This window comes from Stomoxys calcitrans, chromosome 3, assembly GCF_963082655.1.
Source record: "Stomoxys calcitrans chromosome 3, idStoCalc2.1, whole genome shotgun sequence".
Taxonomy (NCBI): Eukaryota; Metazoa; Arthropoda; class Insecta; order Diptera; family Muscidae; genus Stomoxys; species Stomoxys calcitrans.
The window spans coordinates 110,256,078-110,282,881 of record NC_081554.1 but is presented as its reverse complement, the minus strand read 5'-3'; the positions used below and the strand labels follow the sequence as shown (position 1 = coordinate 110,282,881).

Sequence of the window (26,804 nt, the reverse complement as noted above, 5' to 3'; positions counted from 1 at the left end):
CAGACGGACGGACGGAGGACATGGCTAGAGCGTCTTAGATTTGTACGCTGATCAAGAATATATTTAATTTACTAGCTGGACCGGGCCCACTCCTCTGCGCCTTCTTTTACTTTATTTGGAACAAAATTTTCCTTGGAATTTTTATTTTCGCCAATTGGAGAGCTTTTAGTAAAATACCATGCTAGGAAAATAGTATATCGCTTGACAAACAGTTTAACAATATATCTGATCCCATATAATCTTTATTGGTCTACGAATTTAAGTTTGGATGTAAGGTGTACTCCATTCTATAATACTTTATTTCAGCCCGATATGCTCACGATATGTCCCATACACTTGGCCCTAAAAATTTCAGCATCGTGCTCTTCTCTCAAATACAATTTTTATACCCTCCACCATAAGATGAGACCCCATAAGGTATATATATTCTTGATCGTCGTGACATTTTATGTCGATCTAGCCATGTCCGTCCGTCTGTCCGTCCGTCCGTCTGTCCGTCCGTCCGTCCGTCCGTCCGTCCGTCTGTCTGTCGAAAGCACGCTAACTTCCGAAGGAGTAAAGCTAGCCGCTTGAAATTTTACACAAATACTTCTTATTAGTATAGATCGGTTGGTATTGTAAATGGGCCATATCGGTCCATGTTTTGATATAGCTGCCTTATACACCGATCTTGGGTCTTGACTTCTTGAGCCTCTAGATTGCGCAATTCTTATCCGATTGGAATGAAATTTTGCACGACGTGTTTTGTTATGATATCCAACAACTGCGCCAAGTATAGTTCAAATCGGTCCATAACCTGATATAGCTGCCATATAAACCGATCTTGGATCTTGACTTCTTGAGCCTCTAGAGGGCGCAATTCTTATCCAAATGGAATGGAATTTCGCACGACGTGTTTTGTTATGATGCCCAACAACTGTGCCTAGTATGGTTTAAAGCGGTCCATAACCTGATATAGCTGCCATATAAACCGATCTTGGGCCTTGACTTCTTGAGCCTCTAGAGGGCACAATTCTTATCCGATTTGAATGAATTTTCCCACGAAGTATTTCGTTATAATATACAATAACTGTGCTAAGTATGGTTGAAATCGGTCCATAACCTGATATAGCTGTCATATAAACAGATCTGGGGATTTGACTTCTTGAGCTTTTAGAGGGCGCAATTCCTATCCGATTTGGCTGAAATTTTGCATGACATATTTTATTTTTACTTTCAACAACTGTGTCAAATAAGGTTCAAATCGGTTCATAACCTGATATAGCTGCCTTATAAACCGATCTGGGATCTTGACTTCTTGACTCCTAGAGGTCGCAATTATTATCCGATATGCCTGAAATTTTGTACGACGGATCCTCTCATGACCATAAACAAACGTGTTTATTATGGTCTGAATCGATCTATAGCCCGATACAGATCCCATATAAATCGTACTCTCTATTTTACTTCGTGAGCCCCAATGGGCTCAATTCTTATACAAATTGGCTGAAATTTTACACAGGTCTCCAACATATAATTTAATTGTGGTCCGAACCGGACCATACCTTGATATCGTTTTAATAGCAGAGCAACTCTTTGCTTATATCCTTTTTTGCCTAAGAAGAGATGCCGGGAAAAGAACTCGACAAATGCGATCCATGGTGGAGGGTATATAAGATTCGGCCCGGCCGAACTTAGCACGCTTTTACTTATTTTAAACTTATTTTGCAATTGGTTTTGGCATGGCCACAAAATAGGTTATCAAATTCGTTTTCTAATCTCAAATACCTTTCATTTGAGCCACATGTTGGCATGGTCGAAAAATGTTTACCCTTTGGGGGGTGTTTTGGGGAAGAGGTGATGCCTAAAATACATGGTCCTACATTTGGATATCAAATTCGTATTCTACTCCCAAATATCTTTATTTAGGCCCCATATATCAATGGTTAGTAAAAAATTGCTGTTTGGGGGTATTTTGGGAAAGGGGTAGACCCCCCAAAAATTGGTTTCATAAGGGGGTTTCAAATATTCCTCTACCCCCAATTCCTTTCATTTAAGCCTCACATTGACATGGTCGGTAAATATGTCCGATTTAGGGGTGTTTTGGGAAGTGGGGTGGCCCCCAATCACTATGCCCTGAAAATATATCAGTAACGTGTTTTATACTCATATATTTGAACCCCATATTGTCATTGGCCTCAAAATTGGATATAAAATTCGTTTTCTAATCTCAAATACCATTCACTTAAACCCCTTATTGAAAAAGCCAGCAAATATATCAGGTTTGGTCCTAAAAGCTATGAATATCGAGCTCCACTGTCTTGAAGGCCCAAATTGTTTTGTTGAGCATGTACGTCCTACTTGGGGGTTGTTAAGGTGGTGGGACGTCCCCTAGACAGTTGGTCCCGAATGTTGATGTCAGTTCCATAGTCTACTCCCAAATACCCTTCATTTGAGCGGTTTGGGGGGTGTTTTGGGGAATGGAGCGGCCACTCAGTGACTTGGCTTTGAAAATATACATCAGATTCGTGTTCTACTCTAAAATACCTCTTATTTGAGCCTCATATTGCAATGGTCAGCAAATACTTCCTATTTGGGTGGTGTTATGGGGGTGGGGTGACCCCATAGACACTTTTCCCGAACATTGATATCAGATTCGTGGTTTACTTCCAAAGACCTTTAATTTGATTTTGGGGTGTTTTGGGGGTTGGGTGGTCCCCCAAACACTTGGTGCGACAATTGGGTATCAGATACGTTTTCCAATCTTAAATACCTTTCATTTGAGTCCCATATTGTCGTGATTGGTCTAAATATATGTTTGGTAGGTTTTTATGGTGTGACGCCCCCCTAGGTACCCCATCCAAAATTTGGATACCAAATTTTTGTTTGTAGGTTACTATAAGAGAGCACACAAAATTTCGCTTAAATCGCACAACCCATCTCCGAGATCTGGCGTTTCTGATTAATTAGGTAAGAAGGAGGGTCCGCTCCCCCTTCAGATATCAAACAAGTAAAAAGGCGTTAACTTTGGATACCCACCACCTCGGGTATATATGTAAACCACATTTCATCAAAATCCGGTGAAAACTGCATACCTTATGTCCCATAGCAGTTATATCAAAATATGTTCCGATTTTGACCACAAACTAATAAGAACAAGTCATTGTTCAATTGTCCAGATACAGATCCAACTGTCCAGGTCCAGATTTGGATATAGCAGCCATATAGACCGATCCTCCGATTTAGGGTCTTAGGCCCATAAAGCCACATTTATTGTCTAATTTTGCTGAAATTTGAGACAGTGAGTTGTGTTAGGCCCTTCGACGTCCTTCTTCAATTTGGCCTTGATCAGTTCAGATTTTGTTATAGCTGCCATATAGACCGATCCTCCGATTTAGGGTCTTAGGCCCATAAAAGCCACATTTATTTTCCGATTTTGATGAAATTTGGCAGAGTAAGTTGTCTTAGGCCCTTCGACTTCTTTCTTTAGCCCTGATCGGTTTAGATTTGGATATATCTGCCATATAGACCGATTTCTCGATTTAAGGTGTCGATTTCCGATGTCGCCGAAATTTGGGACAGTGAGTTAATTTAAGCCCCTTGACATACTTCTGCAATATCTCACAGCTCGGTCCAGATTTGGAAGCTGACATATAGACCGGTATCTTAGTTTTCGGTTTTGGGTCCATAAAAGGCGCCTTTATTGTCCGATGTCGCTGAAATTTGAGACAGTGGGGTTAATTAGGCTCTTCAACGTCCTTCTTCAGATCGGTCCAGATTTGAGTATAGCTGCCATATAGATTGATCTCTGGATTTAAGGTTTTGGGCTCATAAACGGCGCATTTAATGTCCGATTTCGCCGAAATTTGGGACAGTGCTTTGTGTTAGGCTCTTCGACATTTTTCTGCAACTTGGCCCATATCGGTTCAGATTTGGATATAGCTGCCATGTAGACCGATATCTCGATTTAAAGTCTTGGCCCCATAAAAGGCCCATGTTTAATCCGATTTCACTGAAATTTGACACAGTGACTTATGTTAGGCTTTTCGACATCCATGTCGTATATGGTTCAGATCGGTTTATTTTTAGATATAGCTACAACAGAGATCACTATTTTGTTATGCACAATTGAACAATTGAATTGTACTTATTAGTATTTGGTCCAAACCGGAACATATTTCGGACATAAGGTATGAAATTTTCACCGAATTTTGATGAAATGTGGTTTACATATATACCCGAGGTGGTGGGTATCAAAAGTTCTGCCCTTAACGGAACTTAATGCTTTTTTATTTGTTTTTAAATCATACTAAATTGCCATATTAAACGATTTTCTGTGGTAAAAAACTTATTTGCCAGTCTATACATTTGGTGCGTTGGCGATAGTTCTTACCGTCTAAAACTCTTGAAAAAAAGTGTTGTTCAGCAATACGGCATTCGGTCTTAAAATATTTGCAACCTTATCGTTAAGGTTTGCAACTCCTGCTTTCACGCTGAATGTTATAATTTCGGGGCTATGGCGGCCTACACATTAATTAAATCACACAGTGTCCCGTTAGGTCATTATAATTGATCAACTGTTTTGGGCTGAGGTGGTGATCTCAGATTCGCAGTACACAACCTTATACCTTTAATTTAACCTCATATTGTCATGATTGGTGTATACAGCCGTTTGGTGGAGGGCGTCTATATGAGGGTTGTGCTCCACACTGCCACTTGAGCACAAATTTGAATGACGCATTTAACTCAAAAAAATCTATCACTTGATTCCCCATTGTTTTGATAGGTCAAATGACCTATTAGAGGCGATTTAAGGAGGTAAAATACCACCTAGGTTCTTGGCAACAAAGTTTAATGTCATATTCGTAATCTGCTCTCAAATGCCTATCATCAGCTATGATTGAGTAGTATTCCCATTTGGGAAGCTTATCGGGGATGGAGCGACTATCAATTACTTGGACCTCGTGTTTTATGTCATATTCGTAGTCTACTCCCGAATACCTTTCATTTGAGTCCTATATTCATATATACGTCTAATATGTCTATTTGGGACAGTTTTCGGGCTTGGGATACCCCTTGGATACTTGAACCCAAGTTTTTATTCCACATTTGCTTTCTACTCTCCAATATCTTTCCTTTGATAACGGGGGAGGATTCCAACAACATCAACAAATTACATAGCCTATACCTCCTTCCTGACCATATTCGTAATCTACTCTCGAATACCTTCATTCGAGTTCCATATTGTCATTATCGTCCAATAAAACAATTTGGGGGGTTCTAGGGTCGGGCGGCCTGCCAATTACTTGGACTCAATTTTTAATATGAAAATCGTACTATACTCTTGAATACCTTTCATTTAACTTCCATATTGTCCAAATGGGTCCACTTTTAGTTTTGGGTGGTACTTTTAGGGTAAGTAGGAGGGTCCGTTCCCCTTGCGATGTCAAAAACTTATATTGCCCATTGCTCCTTCCGGACCATATTCGTAATCTACTCCCGAATATCTTTCATTCGATTCCCATTTTTTATAACCTCCACCATAGGATGGGGTATACTAATTTCGTCATTCTGTTTGTAACTACTCGAAATATTCGTCTGAGACCCCATAAAGTACATATATTCTTGATCGTCGCGACATTTTATGTCGATCTAGCCATGTCCGTCCGTCTATCTGTCGAAAGCACGCTAACTTTCGAAGGAGTAAAGCTAGCCGCTTGAGATTTTGCACAAATACTTCCTATTAGCGTAGGTCGGTTGGTATTGTAAATGGGCCATATCGGTCCATGTTTTGATATAGCTGCCATATAAACCCATCTTGGGTCTTGAATTCTTGAGCCTCTAGAGGGCGCAATTCTTATCCGATTGGGATGAAATTTTGCACGACGTGTTTTGTTATGATGTCCAACAGTTGTGCCAAGTATGATTCAAATCGGTCCATAACCTGATATAGCTGTCATATAAACCGATCTTGGGTCTTGACTTCTTGAGCCTCTAGAGGGCGCAATTCTTATCCGATTGGAATGAAATCTTGCACAACGTGTTTTATTTTGATATTCAACAACTGTGCCAAGTATGGTTCAAATCGGTCCATGACCTGATATAGCTGTCATATAAATCGATCTTGGGTCTTGACTTCTTGAGCCTCTAGAGGGCGCAATTCTTATCCGATTTGAATGAATTTTTGCACGAAGTATTTTGTTATGATATGCAACAACTGTGCCAAGTATGGTTCAAATCGGCAATCTCATAACCTGATATAGCTGTCATATAAACATATCTGCGGACTTGATTTCTTGAGCTTCCAGAGGGCGCAATTCCTATCCGATTTGGCTGAAATTTTGCATAACGTATTTTATTCTTACTTTCAACAACTGTGTCAAATAGGGTTCAAATCGGTTCATTACCTGATATAGCTGCCATATAAACCGATCTGGGATCTTGACTTCTTGAGCCAATAGAGGTCGCAATTATTATCCGATTTGCTTGAAATTTTGTACGACGAATTCTCTCATGACCATCAACATACGTGTTTTTATGGTCTGAATCGGTCTAGAGCCCGATACAGCTCCCATATAAATCGATCTCTCTATTTTACTCCTTGAGCCCCCAAAGGGCGCAATTCTTATTCGAATTGGCTGACATTTTTCACAGGTCTCCAACATATAATTTAATTTTGGTCCAAACCGGACCATATCTTGATATCGCTCTAATAGCAGAGCAAATCTTTTCTTGTATCCTTTTTTTTGCCTAAGAAGAGATGCCGGGAAAAGAACTCGACAAATGCGATCCATGGTGGAGGGTATATAAGATTCGGCCCAGCCGAACTTAGCACGCTTTTATTTGTTTTTATTACCTTTAATTTAAGTCCCATATTGTCCCAATCGGTCCACTTTTACTTTTGGCTGGTACTTTTAGGGTAAGGAGGAGGGTCCGCCCCAAATGCGATATCAAAAAGTTATATAGCCTATTGCTCCCTCCGGACCACTCCACACAAACTGTGAAAATTACAAAAAATCGGTTTAGCCGTTTTTGAGGGAGGGTATATAAGATTCGGCCCAGCCGAACTTAGCACGCTTTTACTTGTTTTTATTACCTTTAATTTAAGTCCCATATTGTCCCAATCGGTCCACTTTTACTTTTGGCTGGTACTTTTAGGGTAAGGAGGAGGGTCCGCCCCAAATGCGATATCAAAAAGTTATATAGCCTATTGCTCCCTCCGGACCACTCCACACAAACTGTGAAAATTACAAAAAAATCGGTTTAGCCGTTTTTGAGTCTATACGGAACAAACAAATTTACAAACCCACAAACAAACAAACTAAAACAAACAAACACACATTCATTTGTATATATATATAGATAGGGCCGGAAATAAATATTTGGATGTGTTGCACACGGAATGAAAAAATTAGTATACCCTCTTCCTTCGGTGGTGGGTATAAAAAAGGTGTAAAATTTCCTTTTTTAATTATTGTTGTTATTGATTTTTTATTCATTTCCAATAAACACGTTATAAGATTTACAACTCCATAAGTGTGGTTGTAACTGTAGTTATCATTTTCGTTATATTTACAAATATTTTCATAAGCAAAGAATACATATATTTACAACTTCAGTATTGGATTTTCTCTTGTGGCGCCAAATCAATTACAAGTTATAATTGGATTGAAAATTTAATTATCGGCAATAGCCCGGTTTTGTAAATCCATTACAATGGCAGCTATATCCGGCTATGTACCGATTTGCGCCATACTTACGTTATAAGATTTAACATGCTAGATTTCAGCCGAATCGGATGAGAAAAGTCAAGACCCAAGATCGGTTTAAATGGCAGCTATATCAAATCATGGACCGATTTGGGATTTTACAATCCCAACCGACCTACACTAAAAAGAAGTATTTTTGAAAAATTTCAAGAGGCTAGCTTTACTCCTGCGAAAGTTAGCTTGCTTTCGACAGACAGACGGACGCACGGACGGACAGACATGGCTTGATCGACTTAAAATGACATGAAGATTATGAATATATATACTTTATGGGGTCTCAGACGCATATTTCGATGTGTTACAAACATAGTAACGAAATTAGTATACCCCCATTCTATGGTGGAGTGTATAAAAAATTGTATTTTTTCTGCGTACCGTTTCTGTTAGCTCCTACTGCTGTGTCCTGACCGCGTCTGGGACAAAATCCGTCACCACGGATTCGGCAACGTTGCCGGTTCCATCTGTATGCGTTACTGCGGATTTGACAACTTTACCGATTCTATTTTGAATCCGATACTGCGGATTCGTAAGCGTCTACTGACGCTGGTGAGTGAATGCGGAAACCATTATTGCAGGTTCATGACTATTTTATTTGTCTTCAGAATACAGAGATGCTTAATCTGAATCCACTACTGTGGGTTCCGCGATTCCTTAACTATATGAACTTTTTCCTATTTCAATGGGTGAATGTGAGCTTACTTGTGATGATGTTTTTACCATTTTTATCCCTCCACCATAGTATGGGGATATACTAATTTCATCATTCTGTTTCTAACTCCTCGAAGTATTCGTCTCAGACCCCAAAAAGTATATATATTCTTGATCGTCGTGACATTTTAAGACGAACTAGGCGTGTCCGTCCGTCTGTCCACCCGTTCGCCCGTCTGTCTGTCGAAAGCACGCTAACTTTCGAAGAAGTAAAGCTACCCGCTTGAAATTTTGCAAAAATAATTCTTATATGTGTAGGTCGGTTGGGATTGTAAATGGGCTACATCGGTCCACGTTTTGATATAGCTGCCATATAAACCGATCTTGGATCTTGACTTCTTGAGCCACTACAGGGCGCAATTTTTATCCGATTTGGCTGAAAATTTAGCATGAAGTGTTTTTTCATGATTTTCAACAGTTGTGCTAAGTAGGGTTGAAATCGGTCCATAACTTGATATAGCTGTCATATAAACCGATATGTATTCTTGACTTCTTGAGCCTCTGGGGGGCGCAATTCTTATTCGATTTGGCTGAAATTTTGCATGTGGTTTTTTGTTATGATTTCCAACAACTGCGAAAATACGGGTGAAATCGAAGCATACCCTGATATAGCTGTCATATAAACCGATCTGGGATCTTGTCTTCTGGAGCCTTTAGAGGGCGCAAATCCTACCCGATTTCACTGAAATGTTACACGACTTGTTTCGTTATGACTTTCAACAACTGTACAAAGTATGGTTCAAATCGGTCCATAACCTGATATAGCTGCCGTATTAACCGATCTGGGATCTTGACTTCTTGAGCCTCTATAGGGCGCAATTATTATCTGATTTGAGTGAAATTTTGTACAACGGCTTCTCCCATGACCTTCATGACCATATTTGACATACGTGTCAAATATGGTCTGAATCGGACTATAACCTAATGCAGCTCCCTTATAAAACGATCTCCCTACTTTAATTTTTGAGCCCCTAAAGGGCGAAATCCTTATTCGATTTGGCTGTAATTTTACACAATGACTTCCACTGTGGACCCCAACATTCCATTATGGTCCGAATCGGACCATAACTTGATATAGCTCTATTAGCATGGCAATTATTTTCTTTTATCCTTTCCTTTCCTTTGTTTGCCTAAAAAGAGACAACGAGAAAATAACTCGATAAATGCAATCCATGGCGAAGGGTATATAAGATTCGGCCCGGCCAAATTTAGCTCGCTTTTACTTGTTTCGTTTATTTACATCTTTCCGATTATACTTAATGAATACTAAAATTGTGATGTAATATTTTTAATTGTACGGTTTACCCAGGACCTGGGTAAACCTGAAATTTAACTTACACGTACGGAGTGCTTTCAAGACTTCAGCATACGTTAATCTAATGTTAGAAATTATATTAAACTAGCTGACCCGGGCCAGCTCCGCTGCGCCTTCTTTTACTTTATATGGAACAAAAGTTTCCTTGGAATATTTATTTTCGACAATTAAAGATCTTTTTGTGAAATACCATGCTACGAAAATAGTATATCGCTTGACTAACAGTTTAACAATATAAGTGCCTTTATCTGAATCCCATATGATCTTTATTGGTCTACGAATTTAAGTTTGGATGTATGATATACTTCATTCTTAAAATATTTCATTTCAGCCCGATATTCTATGATGTCTGATTTAGTGGTGTTTTCGCGGGAGAGGTGGTCCTCCAGATACTTGTCCCTGAAAACATATCAGCATCGTGCTCTTCTCTCAAATACCATTTATTTAAACCCCATATTCCCATTGGCTTAAGAGGAGTTTACAGGATGAGGCTATCAAATTCGTTTTCTAATCTCAAATACCTTTTATTTGAGCCACATATTGGCATGGTCGAAAATTTTTCCCTTTAGGGGTGTTTTGGGAAAGGTGGTGATGCCCTAAATACATGGTCCTGTATTTGGATATCAAATTCGTATTCTACTCCCAAATACTTTTATTTGAACCCCATATTGTGAAAAATTGCTGTTTCTGGGGTATTTTGGGAACGGGGTAGACCCCCAGAGAATTAGTCCCGAAAATGGGTATCAATTCTTGTATTAAATGTGTCTATGTCATAAGGGTAAATTGCAGTAGGCGTCGAATTATGTATGTAAGTGGTTTCGAAGAAATCGTCAAATAAATCCGCAAGTTCTGCAGCGTCGGAAAAATTGGAATTCATATATTTCAAAGAATTAGGAAGGCTAGTTCCTTTTTTTCGAATTAAAACAAGTAAAAAGATTTTAAGTTCGGCCGGGCCGAACTTTGGATACCCACCACCTCGCGTATATACCACCTTTCGTCAAAATCTTGTGAAAAAAGCATACCTTAGCAGCTATATCAAAATATGTTCCGATTTGGACAAAATACCAATAAGTACAAGTCATTGTTCAATTGTGTATAGCATAATGGACACGGATGTCAAAAAGCCTAACAAAAGTCACTATGACAAATTTCAGTGAAATCGGATTTTAAATGCGCCTTTTATGGGGCCAAGACTTTAACTCAAGATATCGGTCTATATGGCAGCTATATTCGAATCTGGACCGATCTGGGCTAAATTGAAAAAGAATGTCGTAGGGCCTAACACAACTCACTGTCCCAAATTTCGGCAAAATCGGATAATAATGTGGCTTTTATGGGCCTAAGACCCTAAATCGGAGGATCGGTATCTATGGCAGCTATATCCAAATCTGGACCGATCTGGGCCAAATTGACAAAGGATGTCGAAGGGTCTAACACAACTCACTGTCTTAATTTTCAGCAAAATAGGATAATAATTGTGGTTTTTATGGGCCTAAGGTCCTAAATCGGCAGATCGGTCTATATGGGGCTATATCAAGATATAGTCCGATATAGCCAATCTTCGAACTTAACCAGCTTATGGACAAAGAAAGAATCTGTACAAAATTTCAGCTCAATATCTCAATTTTTAAGGACTATAGTGTGATTTCAACAGACAGACGGACGGACATGTCTAGATCGTCTTAGATTTTTACGCTCATCAAGAATATATATACTTCATAGGGTCGGAGATGGATATTTCGATGTGTTGCAAACGGAATGACAAAATGAATATACCCCCATCCTTCGGTGGTGGGTATAAAAATATAAAATTGTTTTGGGTTGGCAGATTGCATAAAATTTATTACTAAGATCTTGATACCTATACCGAGCATTAACATATCTAACATAATTTATGTTGTTGTTATCATTTTTATACCCTCCACCATAAGATGGGGGGTATACTAATTTCGTCATTCTGTTTGTAACTACTCGAAATATTCGTCTGAGACCCCATAAAGTATATATATTCTTGATCGTCGTGACATTTTATGTCGATCTAGCCATGTCCGTCCGTCTGTCCGTCCGTCCGTCCGTCCGTCCGTCCGTCCGTCCATCTGTCTGTCGAAAGCACGCTAACTTCCGAAGGAGTAAAGCTAGCCGCTTGAAATTTTGCACAAATACTTCTTATTAGTGTAGGTCGGTTGGTATTGTAAATGGGCCATATCGGTCCATGTTTTGATATAGCTGCCATATAAACCGATCTTGGGTCTTGACTTCTCGAGCCTCTAGAGTGCGCAATTCTTATCCGATTGGAATGAAATTTTGCACGACGTGTTTTGCTATGATATCCAACAACTGTGCCAAATATAGTTCAAATCGGTTCATAACCTGATATAGCTGCCATATAAACCGATCTTGGGTCTTGACTTCTTGAGCCTCTAGAGGGCGCAATTCTTATCCGATTGGAATGAAATTTTGCACGACGTGTTTTGCTATGATATCCAACAACTGTGCCAAGTATAGTTCAAATCGGTCCATAACCTGATATAGCTGCCATATAAACCGATCTTGGGTCTTGACTTCTTGAGCCTCTAGCGTGCGCAATTCTTATCCGATTGGAATGAAATTTTGCACGACGTGTTTTGCTATGATATCCAACAACTGTGCCAAATATAGTTCAAATCGGTTCATAACCTGATATAGCTGCCATATAAACCGATCTGGGATCTTGACTTCTTGAGCCTCTAGAGGTCGCAATTATTATCCGATTTGCCTGAAATTTTTTACGACGGATTCTCTCATGACCATTAATATACGTGTTTATTATGGTTTGAATCGGTCTATAGGCCGATACAGCTCCCATATAAATCGATCTCTCTATTTTACTTCTTGAGCCCACAAAGGGCGCAATTCTTATTCGAATTGGCTGACATTTTACACAGGTCTCCAACACATAATTTAATTGTGGTCCAAACCGGACCATATCTTGATATCGCTCTAACAGCAGAGCAAATCTTTTCTTACATCCTTTTTTTTTTGCCTAAGAAGAGATGCCGGGAAAAGAACTCGACAAATGCGATCCATGGTGGAGGGTATATAAGATTAGGCCCGGCCGAACTTAGCTCGCTTTTACTTGTTAAATCTCATGTAAAGTCGGTTTCTACTATTCCTTAACTCTTTACAAAACTAAGTGTACCGGTGTTAGAGTCGCTCACACGGATTCTCGGTACGTATAACGAAAAGCACGAATACAATGTATCATAGAAAGAGGACATCCAGGTCGAGATATTAAGATCTAGCGAGGGCCAGACAACAGTAGACAAGGAATCGCAAAGATTTGAGAAGTCCGCTTGCTTGAAATTATAGCGATAAATATTCATATTAATCATTGCAAAAAAAAGTGTTTTCAATATAAATACATGCATTTAGCGAAGGATGGTAGATATTCTCAGGAGCGTTTGAGAGAGATTTATATCGGATGAATTTGAGAACACCAGATCTAATAATTTACTGTATTCTTTTTCAAAAATTGTTCAATTGTACGTGACAAGCTTCAGATAAATTATAAAGGAAGTTTTCGAATGCGCCCAAATTAAGCGGTATAAGTGACTACATTCAGAATTCTCCGACCAGCTTTTGTTTGGGATATTGAAATTACCAAATATTAAAATAATATCGTACCCTTTAATTCATTAGATACACTTGTAATAAGATTCAGATGAGCCGAATATATCTCCATACCCAAGTTTGGAGGAATGCAGGAACAAGTGACGAATACATTTATATGTAAGATCTTTAAATAGACACAAATGAATTCAATGTCATCAGGAACAACAATATCATAAAAACTAGAGGACAGCGACCTATTGACGGCAATTAACTCCACACCGCACCCTTGTCTAAGCGATCTCTCCTACAAACATTAAAGTAATTACAAAATATCTCAGAACCAAAAATGTCAGGTTTCGGCAAAGTCTCTGTAAATACGACAATCTCATATTCACAGAAGTGACTGTTCAAGAGCATCAAATGTAATTTCGAATTCAAGCCGCGAACAATCTGATAAACAATAAAAACCGAGAAGCCTATTTATACCCTACACCACTACTGTGATACAGGGTATTATAAGTTAGTGAATTAGTTTGTAACACAGAAAAGGAAGAGAGATATATTCATTGATAAGTATTACCGATCGACTCAGAATCACTTTCTGATTCGGGTACGATATTATTCAAATTTGGTACAGGCATGTTTTTCGGCCTAAAGACAAAGCGTATTGAAATTGGAAAAAATTGGTTGAGATCTGGATATAGCTCCCATATATATGTTTGTCCGATTTTCATAGTAATAATGCAACAAAATGGTCATTTGTTAACCGATCCTCTCGAAATTACGACTGTCGATATTACTGGTGAATTTCATGAAAATCGGTTCAGATTAAGATATAGCTCTCATATATATATATATATATATATATATATATATATATATCGCCCGATTTTCACTTCTAGAGTCACTGCAAGCGCATCTATTGATATATCTTGCCAAAATTTTGCAAAACGTTTTCCTCAACGATTGCCACAGTATCTGAAGGGTTTGCTCAAAATCGGTTCAGCTTTAGATATAGCTCTCATATATATGTTCGTCCGATTTTGAGAAATATTCCTAAAAAGTGATCATTTGTTATCGGATTCTGTCGAAATTTTTCTTATGACTCTCAATATTACTGATGAATTTCATAGAAATCGGCCCAGATTTAGATATAGCTGTCATATATGTATATCGCCTGATTTTCACTTTAAGTGCCACTGCAAGCGCATTTATTTACCAATCTTGCCAAAATTTTGCACAACGCTCTCCTCGACGACTACCATATTATCTGAGAAATTTTCTCGAACTCAGTTCAGAATTAGATCTAACTCCCATATATATGCTCGACAGACTTTGGTAATTTCCAATAATGTTGTCATTTGTCAATCGTAGATGTTACAGATTGAACATATTTGCTCGCCGATGTCCATCAATATTGGTTAAGAATTGGATATAGCTTCCACATTATACTTAAAGGGTAGGTGTAGGGTATTATACAGTCGGCTCCGCCCGACTTTTGCCCTTCCTTGTTGGTTTTTAAATATACAATTATGTATGTATGAATTTGTATACATAGATAGATAACCTTTCCTTCAACTGTTTCGTTCATTGAATGCATAGTACGGCCAAAAAACAACTACGGTGCAAAATCGTTCATAATTGGATGTCTTCTAAAATTCACCTTTGATTTTTACCCACAATATATGCGTTGCCTAAAGGCTCTATTACATGCATGAAGTTGACTAAGGTTAGGTTTAAGTGAGCGCCTGCCATCAGACTCACTTAGAAGTTTGGGTTCATTGTGATACCACAGGAACAGAAGAAGGAAGATGCCTTCTAGATCCCACCGTTGAACAATCCAGATCGCTTAAAAAAGCCCAATAACTTGCGAATGTTCACATCCGCTAAATCAGATAGGTTCTCAAAGAAATGAGAACCAAAAGTGGAACTCCTTCTGACTGCCAGTGCGGGACACACACACACAGAAGGTGTTCTATAGTCTCTTCTTCTTCGATGTCCTCACAGCTTCTGCAAAAGTCGTTACAGGCAACCTTCAGTCTGTCAGCATGTTTTCCGATTAAACAGTGACCTGTCATGACGGACACAATGACTGAGTCGTCTGTTCTAGCCAGTGACAGCAAAGCGGTAGACCTCTTCAAGTCTAGATGAGGCCACATAGTTTTGAAATACTCACAGTCCCTCTTTTTGACCGCCTATCATTCGTTGTCCTTCAGGTCTGGTCCTAAAAACTTAACGTAAATGTCGCTAGAGGCATAGCCACAAATTCCAGTTTCCCTGGAATGTGTTAGGAAGTTCCTAGTCTTGTAAGCTCGTCCGCGACATTCGAGGGCGGGTGTTGTGTTCAGAAATTCGTTAAAGGCTGCCTGACTGTCTGAGAAGGTATTTACGCCAATCGACGTTATGACATTATATCTAAGCCACTCCACCACTTCCTTAATTGCAAGGATTTCCGCTTGATATACACTGCAGTGGTCGGGTAACCGTTTCGTTATGACCAGTTTTAGATCTTTAGAGTACACCCCAAAGCCCACCTGATCGTCGAGTTTAAAACCATCCGTATAGAAGTCTATGCAATTTCCATTACCAGGGATATCGTGGTTCCAATCGGAATATCAGGAATAGTGGTATAGTACTTTTTATCAAAAAGTGGCTCAGGTAGGGTGTAATCCACACTGCCTGAAACATCGGACATTGTATCAAGGATAACATAGTGTCCGTAGCCGCCACATGAGCCTCACGGCAGTGGTCGCAGCAATTTGTCTAGCCACAATGTCCGGAGGCATTAGATGTAGCATTAAATTCAGTGCATCAGATGGTGTCGTCCTCAGTGCTGCTGTGATGCACAAACAAGTCATCCTTTGAATTCGGTTGACTATTGAACAATAGATGGACTTTTGAAGCGCCGTCCATCAGACCACAATACAATATAGCATTCTGCAGTATATACCCAATGCATGACACGTGGTCGAAACCCCAAACTTGACTCTCTTACAGGTGTATAGTTGCCTTTCTTGCCCTTTCCAAAATGTTGGATTTAAACAGGAATTTTTCCGTTTCTGTAAATGTAAAATTCTCTCCTCCCAAGGAGACAGATGGCATTGCCGGCAACTTGTATCTCCTGCTGAAGAGAACTTATTCTGTCATGCACGGACTTATACCTAGACCACTTTCTGTAGCCCACTTCTCTGTTGCACGTAGAGCCTCCTAGGTATTTCTCCTAGAGTGCTGGGAAACTTTACCCTAACCGCATTTGCAACGTCATCAGCATACGCGACCACTTTTACGCCTTTTTCTTCCAGAGACAATAATATATTGTTAATGGCTATATTTCAAAATAAAGGAGACAGTACACCTCCTTGAGGTGTTCCTCTGCTGACCCTCTTTTTAGATTAACTGATCCCAAGCCTTCCCAAATGCATCTTTTAGTAAGTAAGTTATTAATAAATTTTCTTTCGGTAGAGTTCATGCCTAGAACTCCAAGTCCTTCATGATTGACGTCGGTTTTTCATTATTGAAAGCACCTTCAATGTCAACAAATGCTACCATTGTGTATTCCTTGACAGCGAGAAAAACCTCTATGTAGCCGACTATGTCGTGAGGGGCTGTTTCAATAGATTTACCTTTACTATATGCATGCTGCTGCCGCGACAAGCGATATCCAGAAATCTCTGCCCTAAGATATGTTTCTATCAACCTCCAAGGGTCGTCAGCATAAAGGATGACAAACTAATAGGACGAACATCTTTCGCCCTCGTGTCCTGCTTTCGGAATGAAAATTACATTCGTGTCCTTTCACCACACAGGTATATATGACATTTTGATACAAGCAGAGTATATCTCCTTAAACCAAGGAACCAGTCTATCAGACACAGCTTGTAATACAACCGGTGATACACTATCAGACCCTGCCGACTTATCGCCCAAAGGATTTTCAGCTCAGACACAATTTCCCTAATAACCTCCGACGAATGCATACCAGTGACAACCGCTTCTGGCGCCACGTTGTCAGTTTGAGAATTTCCGGGCAAATGTGTATCAACTAGTAGTATTAGCATTTCCTTGAGCCTTTCTAAGCTCGCCCTTATATTTAATTAGCTCAGCGTTATAGATTTCGCAATCGTGTAGTGCTCTTGTGGCTTTCGCTCCGTTGAAGAGTTTTCTGCAGTCCTTCCTTAGACCAACAAGCTCTGGAGTCCACCATGGCGGTCGCTGTTTTCCCCTTGCCTTGGCATTCGTGCTCCGCTTGTCCATGATATGTATATCCTCTGCAGTCGCCACTCCCTTTTCTAGTTCAGAAGGGATTTTCTGTTTAGCCGAGGGACCACTTCTGCTGAATTTTCTCCAATGCTTAAACTAATATAACGATGATCAGAGAGAGATATTCTTCCGCATATATCTTCCGATACAAAGGTAATATCTAGTACCTTCTGCATGTTCCTGGTAAAAAGATCGGTTTATACCCTTTGTTACAAATCTCCAGATTGCAACTTATAATATATTCGATAAGCAGGTTACCCCTTTCGTTGACATCCGAACTTCCCCATATGTGGTGATGTGCATTAGCATCAATTCCTACAATCCAACAACTGTGCTAAGTATGATTCAAATCGGTCTATAACCTGATATAGCTGTCATATAAACCGATCTGGGGTCTTGACTTCTTGAGCTTCTAGAGGGCGCAATTCCTATCCGATTTGAATGAATTTTTGCACATAGTATTTTGTTATGATATCCAACGACTGCGCCAAGTATGGTTCAAATCGGTCTATAGCCCGATACAGCTCCCATATAAATCATATAATTTAATTGTGATCCAAACCGGACCATATCTTGATATCGCTCTAATAGCAGAGCATATATATTCTTATATCCTTTTTTGCCTAAAAAGAGATGCCGGGAAAAGAACTCGACAAATGCGTTCCATGGTGGAGGGTATATAAGATTCGGCCCGGCCGAACTTAACACGCTTTTACTTGTTAACATTGTAACAAATGTGAGATATTTTGTAATCGTTATACGAATAAACGAAATGTGGTTTTGCATTTATGTCCTATAACTGATGATGTACTTAAAGAAAGGACGAAAAATTGGTTTTGATAAATTTAATTTACAACTTACTCTTGTAAAGCACCATGATCCATTTAACATCTCCCGTGAATGATTTTTCTTGGTCGAAAATGAAATCACGATATGGGAAACCCGTCAAATGCTTCTAGCAACAACACACTTTTGCTGACGTTTAAGTCTTTTTTGCTATACTATTCCTTGAATAGAAAACATTAAACAATGCTCCAAAGCCGGACAATATCCTGCAATGGAATCTCAATAAATTTAATTACCTTTGGCCTCATGCTTGAAGTTTCAATCAAAATGATCTGACAAAATGAAATCAATAAGCAATTAAAAATGTTCGAGAAATTTTTTTATCAAACTCGTTTATCGATCACTATTAACAGTAAGTGATATGATTGAAAACATTTTTAATAAAGTACAGTAATGTTTAATAAAACATGGAAAAGGAACATGAATCTCTTAAAAAATTTTTGAAGTGACTTTTTTGTGCAACAATCTCCGATTAATGTTGGCCGTAAAAGCAAGTAGCAATTGTCTATGCAGTTGCCAACCTACTTGGCCTTCATATAATTTATGGCATTCAAAACCGGCTTATTTTTAATCTCATAATCCCTGTTGGAATTTATTATTCATGTTGATTTTTTTCTTCTGCAGGTTCACAACCAATCAACAACGAGATAACAATGCATTTAAAATCTCCATACTTCGGTGCTAAGGCGCTCATAATAAAACTGTTTTTTGCCATGGCATTTATGACTGTCTTTGGGCAAATTGCAGCCTCTACAAAATCCGAAGTCAACGAGTTCAACCAAAGAGAGGAAATCCAATCAAATGTTTACAGCTTTACATGTTTTACAAATAAGAGTAAGTATACCCGATACCCTTTGGTAAAAATAATAACTTGTGCAATAACAATGCACTTTTTCGATATCTGTTCCCTATAGGCTATCTATATATTTGTCGATTTTAAAGGTTTTGACACATATACCCTAATAATAAGGAAGTGTATAGACCTCAAGTTTGGGCGGGCTGAACCTTGAATGAGAGTCACCCTCAATACGCCTTCGATGCTTGACACCTGAGTTCAAATTCAGGCGAGACCAACAGAAAAAATTTCTAGCGGGGTTTATCCCCTCCTAGTATAGGCGACAATTCTCGCATTCGTTGATACTTGTATGAGAGAAGCATATCCACTGTTTCTTAATGAAATGTTCATGGACATTGCATTTACTTAGAGAGAGAGAGAGAGTCTGTAAACAATTGAACAAATTATTACCGTATTAGTTCAAACCGAACGACCGTATAAAAGAGAGCTATATCCAAATCTGAAAAAATTTAAAATATTTCTTAAGATTTTTTTTATTCGGGACACATGGTTTTAAACGGTAGGAAATTTTGCAGAAAACTTCTTTGGGAGCTTTTAAATCTAGTCATTTGTTTTACATTTATAGCGGTTCACAAATTATTTCGTTAAGAAGTTTGAACTCTGTCAGTATGGCAATCATGCTTTACTCGAATCTAAAAAACGTTCTTTCATTTACTTTTTATATGTTCTAAAACATATAAACTTGCCAAAATATGAGCACTTTTTTCAGAGAATGCCCCATATATGGCAGCTTTACCTAAATCCAAATCGATTTCAACCAAATTTTCCTCACGTAGTACAACTTATGAAAGAAGACATTGAGTAAAATTTTGAGAGGATCGGTTGATAAATGGGGCGATTTCTTTCAATTTCAATAGGCTTAGTTTCTAGGTCGAAAAAGATGCCTGTACTAAATTTGAAGACGATCGGATGGAGACAGACATGGCCAAATGGAATCACAAAGTGTAGATCGGTATACTTATCAATCGGTCTATCTCTCTTCTAACTTACATTTCTCTATTACACAGTGGAGGTTTACGTTATGTAGAAAGGAGGCGAGGGTAATAGATCGATAGGTTTTTTTTAACGACACTATACAAAGGCCTGGAAGTAGAATAGAATAAAATCACTAAGGAAGTCAGTGCAAAAAACAAACTTCTCAGAGATATGGAACTTAGGCAACATGATAAAAGAACCGACTTCTCACTTTGGAAAGCAACAGTTGATACAGGCTTCTTAACTCTGAAGCCTGTATCAAGAAATGATCCAATAACAATAAGAAAGTTGACTCATCATGGGCCAAAACGAATATGGAAAAGGCGCAAATAATTTCATAACATATGGAGAAGGTTTTCTACAATAATAATGAGGTTCCTACTAATGGTAATGAAGTTATAGAAAATTATAGAAAATTCAATGTTGCAATTGGTGAGGCATATACAGAAATTGGCCGTATGCAACTAAAGAAATGTCCAGGATTCGGCTTACTAAATACTGAAATACTAAGAAATCTTACACATAATTGCATCGCTAAAATAACCCAATTATTTAATTCCTGCTTCAAATTCAGAAGGATGCCAACTTTTTGGAAAATTCAAGTAATCCGTATGTTACCTAAGCCAGGTAAACACACAACAGAGCTAACCTCATATAGACCAATATCTCTAATACCAATGTTATCCAAACTGCTAGAAAAATTGTTTTGAGTCGTTTAAACCCAATTTTTGCAGAAAAAAAAATTTCATACCAGACCTTCAATTTTGTTTTAGAAATTCCCATTCAACTATTAACCAGATACACCGCATAACTCTTACTGTTGAACAAAGCTTTAAGGATAAAAAATATGTTCTGCTGTATTCCTAGATGTGTCGCAGGCATTTGAAATTATACAGGCTGTTGCCTGAAATATATGTTGAATTTCTAAAATCACACTTATCGGATAGATTCTTCAGAGTTAAAAGGATGATTCTTACTCGGAAATTAAAAAAATTGGTACAGGTGTGCCTCAAGGGAGTATCCTAGGTCCCGTCTTATATCTTTTATATGCTAGCTACTTGCCAAAACCTCCAAACTCAGTCATTGCAACTTTGGCGGACGATTCTGCTATACTTGCTGTGGCAGATACAGAGGAGCAAGCAATCACTAAATTGAAACAAGATCTGAATGAAATAAATCGTTGGGCCTCTGTTTGGCAAATAAAGTTAAACCATTCGGAGTCGGTTCGTGTTAATTTTACAAATAAAGCTACCAGGAACATCCCCGTGTATATAGATGAAGTCAGCATCCCTTATTCGGACAATGCAAAATATCTTGATATGACTCTAGATGCGAAATTACGCTGGAAAGAGCATATCAATAAGAAAATCGATAAACTTAATATTAAATGGTCAAAACTCAAATATCTTATGGAAGGAAATGTGAACTTTCCATTCAAGATAAACTACTTTTATATAATCAACAACTAAAACCAATATGGCATCCAACTCTTGGGTTGCACGCAAAAGAAATATATCGACATGATTCAAAACTTTCAAAACCAAGTACTAAGGAGTATAGTTAACTCCCCTTGGTATACCTTTCATTAGAGCCTTGTAAGGTGAGGGCAAATCACCTTTAAGATTTTTGAATTTTGTTTTATTTTTTATAATATTTTTTTTATTTTATTCGAGAACTTGCAAGGCAGCTCGCCAGTACAGTTCTTCGATTGGTAAATGCCACAATTGACACCAGGACTTCTTATGGCTGTATACTCAGTTTATTTTATTTTTAGGTGTATTTGTTTGTTTTTTTACATCAGTGCCTTCCAAAAATAATAACCAGTTAAATTTTCCCCTTTGTGTCTTTATTAAAAAAGAGTTGGCAAAGGAATGACAATTTTACAACGTTGTTCTCATTTAAATGGCATTTTCAACAGTCATAACAGTAATCCACCTTGGTATTTCACAACAACAAATTATCTGCCTATTACAAAAATGCATCACGTGTCTAACATCAAAACATATTAGTAAGAACAGAGCATACAATTAAACAAGTGAGTTAAAAGAGTTCCGACAGAACGATGATCATTTGCATGTTGAGAGAATTCTTACACAAATCTAGTTACATATCACCGAATTTGTGAGGGGGAGAGCATAAACATGGAGTGAGATATGCCTCTCCCGATGTTATTTACGTTTTTGTATAACAGTTTATAACAATGTAATTTGATGCCGCAAAATACATTTTATAAATTGCATTTTATAACATTTATAAATTGCTAATAACGTTGTTAAGTGGTGCTGCTACAACCTTCCCCTCTGTTGCATTAGACGTCTCGACTATGCGGACAGGATATTATAGTTTGGATTGTCTTTGTAATCTTTCAGATCTTCTGCGGTTGAGGTTTCGGCGTTATCATCTTGATTATTGTCTTTGCCACTAAGCTCATTTTCGTTGATGTGATTCCATCTTTTGCTCGGCTTAATATGTGTGTTGCGATTAGAACTTTGTCACCTATCTCAATACTTGGTTGAAGTTTTCGTTTTCTATCAGCTTGATCTTTGTTTCTATCTTGCATTTTAAGTTGAGCTTCATTTGCAACTTCCAGAATATCTGCCAATTTCATTAAATGAGGTGTAATCTGTGGTATGAAGTTTTCTGCTCCAATAATAGCTTTAAAATCATAATGAACTTCTGTCAGGTTTCTCAAATTTCGGCCAAATGATAAGTACGCCGGGGTGTACCCAGTGCTGTTAGACTTTGCAGTGTTCATAGCAAATCTTATTGCTGGTAGCACCTTATCCCATTTTCTATGGTTGGTTCCCACATAAGTATTGTGTCTTCAAATCCATATTTCTCCTTTCCACCGGATTCGCTTCTGGATGGTAAATCTGTGTAAACGTTTGAGTTATGCCCAGACAGAATGTCATTTTCTGCATTAATGCTGAGATAAACTGCGTGCCATTGTCAGTAAGTAGTCTCCGTGGTACTCCATATCTCAGAATGACTTCGTTTAGCAATGAAAGTGCGCAGTTTTCTGCTGTTGCCTCTTTCAATGCAAAAAGTTCCACCCATCTACTACAAATATACTCAACTATCAGTATCTATTGGTATCCTTCTGACGTTCGGGGTAGTGGTCCAAAAAGGTCTACAGCGATAATTTCGAATCGTTTGTTGCTGGATAACGTTTGTAGTAAGCCAGCTGGTTTCATGTTAGACGGTTTGTATCGTTTGCACTCTTCACAGGCTTTAACTAATGCCGTAATTTCGGCTTGCATACCAGGCCAATAAAACAAAGGAGCTATATGGTTTATGGTCTTGTCGATTCCATAATGACCTGCTGTTGGGGTTTTGTGGTACTTTTCTAAAACTTCTTGGCGAAGAGATTATGGAATTACCAGTTGACCCTTTTTAGAATCTTGCTCTGAGCAAAACCTGTAAAGGATTCCATCAACCATGATGTAGCCTCGGTTTGTGTGTCTTATAACATTTTCATTGTTATTTCCAAATAAACATATTATTTTATTAAGTTCTTCATCACTCATCTGTGATTTTCTAAATTCTTCAAAACCTTTTCTAGGGAAACCAATTTCTACCAAATTGCATACGCAGTTTTCTGTACAAATATATTGTTTTCCTGGTGTATAATTGAAACTCAAATTACAGCTTTGTAACAGCAAAGCCCATCAGGCCAATCGACCTGTTGGCGATTTTAACGAAAAAAGCCATTTTAAGGGTTGGTGGTCCGTCAAAATGGTAACCTCGGAACCCTTCATATATACACGAAATTTTTGCACTACCCATACGACAGCCAAAGTTTCTCGATCAGTAGTGGAGTAGTTGCGTTCAGCTGGAAGTAGGAGGCGGCTGGCGTATTCGATTGGGTGCTCTGTGTTCTTCTCCCCCTGCAATAACACAGCCCCGATCGCATAATTGCTGGCGTCTGTTCTTAGGGAGAATTTTTCATTCTCTTTGACCTGTTGTAAGACTGGCTGCGAGGAGAACATCTCTTTCAGCTTTAAAAATGCTTCGCCTTCTAGTTTTGTCCATTTCCATAAACATTTATTTTTTGTAAGATTTGACAAAGGCCTAGAAATGTTTGCAAAATTAGGTGTGAAGCGTCGAAACCACGAGCACGTTTTCATAATGGCTGTAGTCTTCTCTGGGTCAATTTGAATCCCTTCTTTCGTCAAAATGTGGCCTAAGTATTTCACCTCAGGTTTACAAAAGAAGCATTTTTTCTTATTAAGGTGGATGCCGATTTCCTTAAGTTTCTCAAAAGTTATGGATAGGTCCTTTAAATGCGATTCAAAATCTGTGAAACGAATTATGATGTCATCTTATCAATATGCAAGTATCAGAATATTCGGGAGACCAGACCGGAATTTGTCAATAATGCGCTGAAACGTCGCAGGAGCGTTCTTTAGTCCAAAAGGCATCCTATTAGAGACAAATATTCCAAACGGAGTGGTAAAAGCAGTCTTCAATTTATCTTCTTAAGCCATTCTTATCTGCCAATGACCAGATTTAAGGTCCAAAGTGGACATAAATGGTGTAGCTTTGGCAGCGTGTAGCAAGTCTTCCATACGAGACAAGGGGTAAGTATCAGTAACCGTTATTGCATTTCACTTTCGATAGTCCACGAACACTCGAACTGTATTGTCCTTTTTGGAATCAATACAACGGGAAATGACCATGGCGAGGGAAATACGATATGGTGGATTTGAAATTGGAAGATGATTACCCGTATTAATCCTGTGGACTACATTTTTTTATTGGAAAACTAATGCTCTCGAACAATTCATCTTAACTTTCCAAAAAATTCTCCAATTGCACTTTTTGAACAGCATTTATAAAATCATTGTTATGCTCGCATTTATTGAACTCAATTGCGTTTAATTCGACGGTATCTGGCGATATTTTTCTAGATTTATTCAACGGTGGAATCAAGTCTTTGTTTTGTGGCATCTCAAAACTTTCCGGCAAATTATCTCCAAAGATACGTAGTAGGCCTCCAGGTGAATAATCGCTTTGGTTAGAATATAGTGACCCGTTTGTTTGATTTTCTGACGACTCTGGTTGGTTATTTGAAATGAACCATGTCATCAATTTTGGTTGCAGAATCCTTTTTGTTCTCGTGGACATCAACGTGGCCTAAGCCTACACCTTGAAGTTTTGATAGTTTTTGTTTAAACTCGAAAATCTTCGAAGGCTCGTCTTTAAAGTGCCATCCTATTACCTTTTGTATTTGGAAGTCAAATAAAACGGATCCGTTTTAGGCGCTTGGCTATAATAATGTCGACAACCGTTGAACAAACGAACTCCTTTCTTACAATACCATCAGCTAGAGTTATTTCGGCATAAACGTTTTGAAATTCGACCACTTTTTCACATAATTTCTTATATAAATAGTAGCCAGCAATACTCGTACTTGCGGCCGTTTCAAAATACGCCTCTCTTTTTAACCCATTTACGTTGATTTCGACAATTGGGACGTTTCTGCCGACTATAGACAATGCTGTTGAAATCAAGGAATTTGGGACTTTCCATGGTGTTTTTCTGATTGCATGTTGGACAATTCGAGCGGTAAAAGACTACTGCGCCGCAGCCATAGCAATTTAGTTTATTTTCTTCCGGTTTACCCTTCTTTTCTGCCTCAATACGTTTAAAACACATTTCAGCGGTGTGATTTTTCTTCCTGCAATAGGAACAGCGAACGTACGCATTTTCTTTGGGTTCAGAAGGTTTGTTTACTGGCTCGTTTTTATTTTCGGCCATACACATTTCAATCTCTCTAGCTCTCGAGCGCAGGTCTTGATAGGTTTGAACGTTATCCCTGACAATTTTCTCTCGAATTTGGGGATTTAGTTGGGAAAAAGCATGTTTATGACAGTACTTTCAGCCAATCTTTCCTTTAGTTGAGCAAATAATTGCATCTTTCTACATATGGACATGTCAATTTTTTGATTGTCTTGGAAAATTTCCGCAAGCAATCTCCAATCAGGTTTTGGGGGAGCAAATGTGTCTCGGAGTAACTGTACGGCTTCCGTAAAGGTTTTAGGTTCATGCTGTACCCCTTGCCACCAAGTCGATGCGGACCCCTCAATTAATAATGGTAAACCAATCAAAGCTCTTTGATCAGTTGTGGCCTCTGCTTCCAGCACTTTCGATGTACTACAGCCTCCATTAAATCGGGCACTACAGAAGCTAAAAGTGGATTTACGTTCGGTACGGACCTGAAGATTTCCTACCAAGCTTTGTAATTGTCTTTCAGACAAATTGTAGTTAACCGTAATATTTTGATTGGGATTTGTAGTAGAATTTCGGGTATTGGAACTAGCTTGTGCATTTGGAGCAGCTTGTTTGGACGTAGATGTAGTAGTAGCACGAACTGACATATCTGGGACATTCGGGACATTGTATACTCAATTTATTTTATTTTTAGGTGTATTTGTTTTTCTTTACATCAGTGCCTTCCAAAAATAATAACCAGTTAAATTTTCCACTCTGTGTCTTTATTAAA

At 38.5% G+C, this 26,804-nt stretch overlaps 1 protein-coding gene across 4 annotated transcripts in view; it reads left to right on the top strand.

Annotated features, from left to right (window-relative positions):
* LOC106092877 (uncharacterized) overlaps window positions 1–26,804 on the top strand; it is a 253,719-nt gene that overhangs the window by 53,964 nt on the left and 172,951 nt on the right. For all 4 annotated transcript variants that reach the window (XM_059365096.1, XM_059365095.1, XM_059365097.1 and 1 more), the window contains exon 2: window positions 19,093–19,302. In XM_059365096.1, coding sequence (XP_059221079.1) covers window positions 19,093–19,302 — 210 coding nt within the window. The remainder of the gene's footprint in view (window positions 1–19,092; window positions 19,303–26,804) is intronic.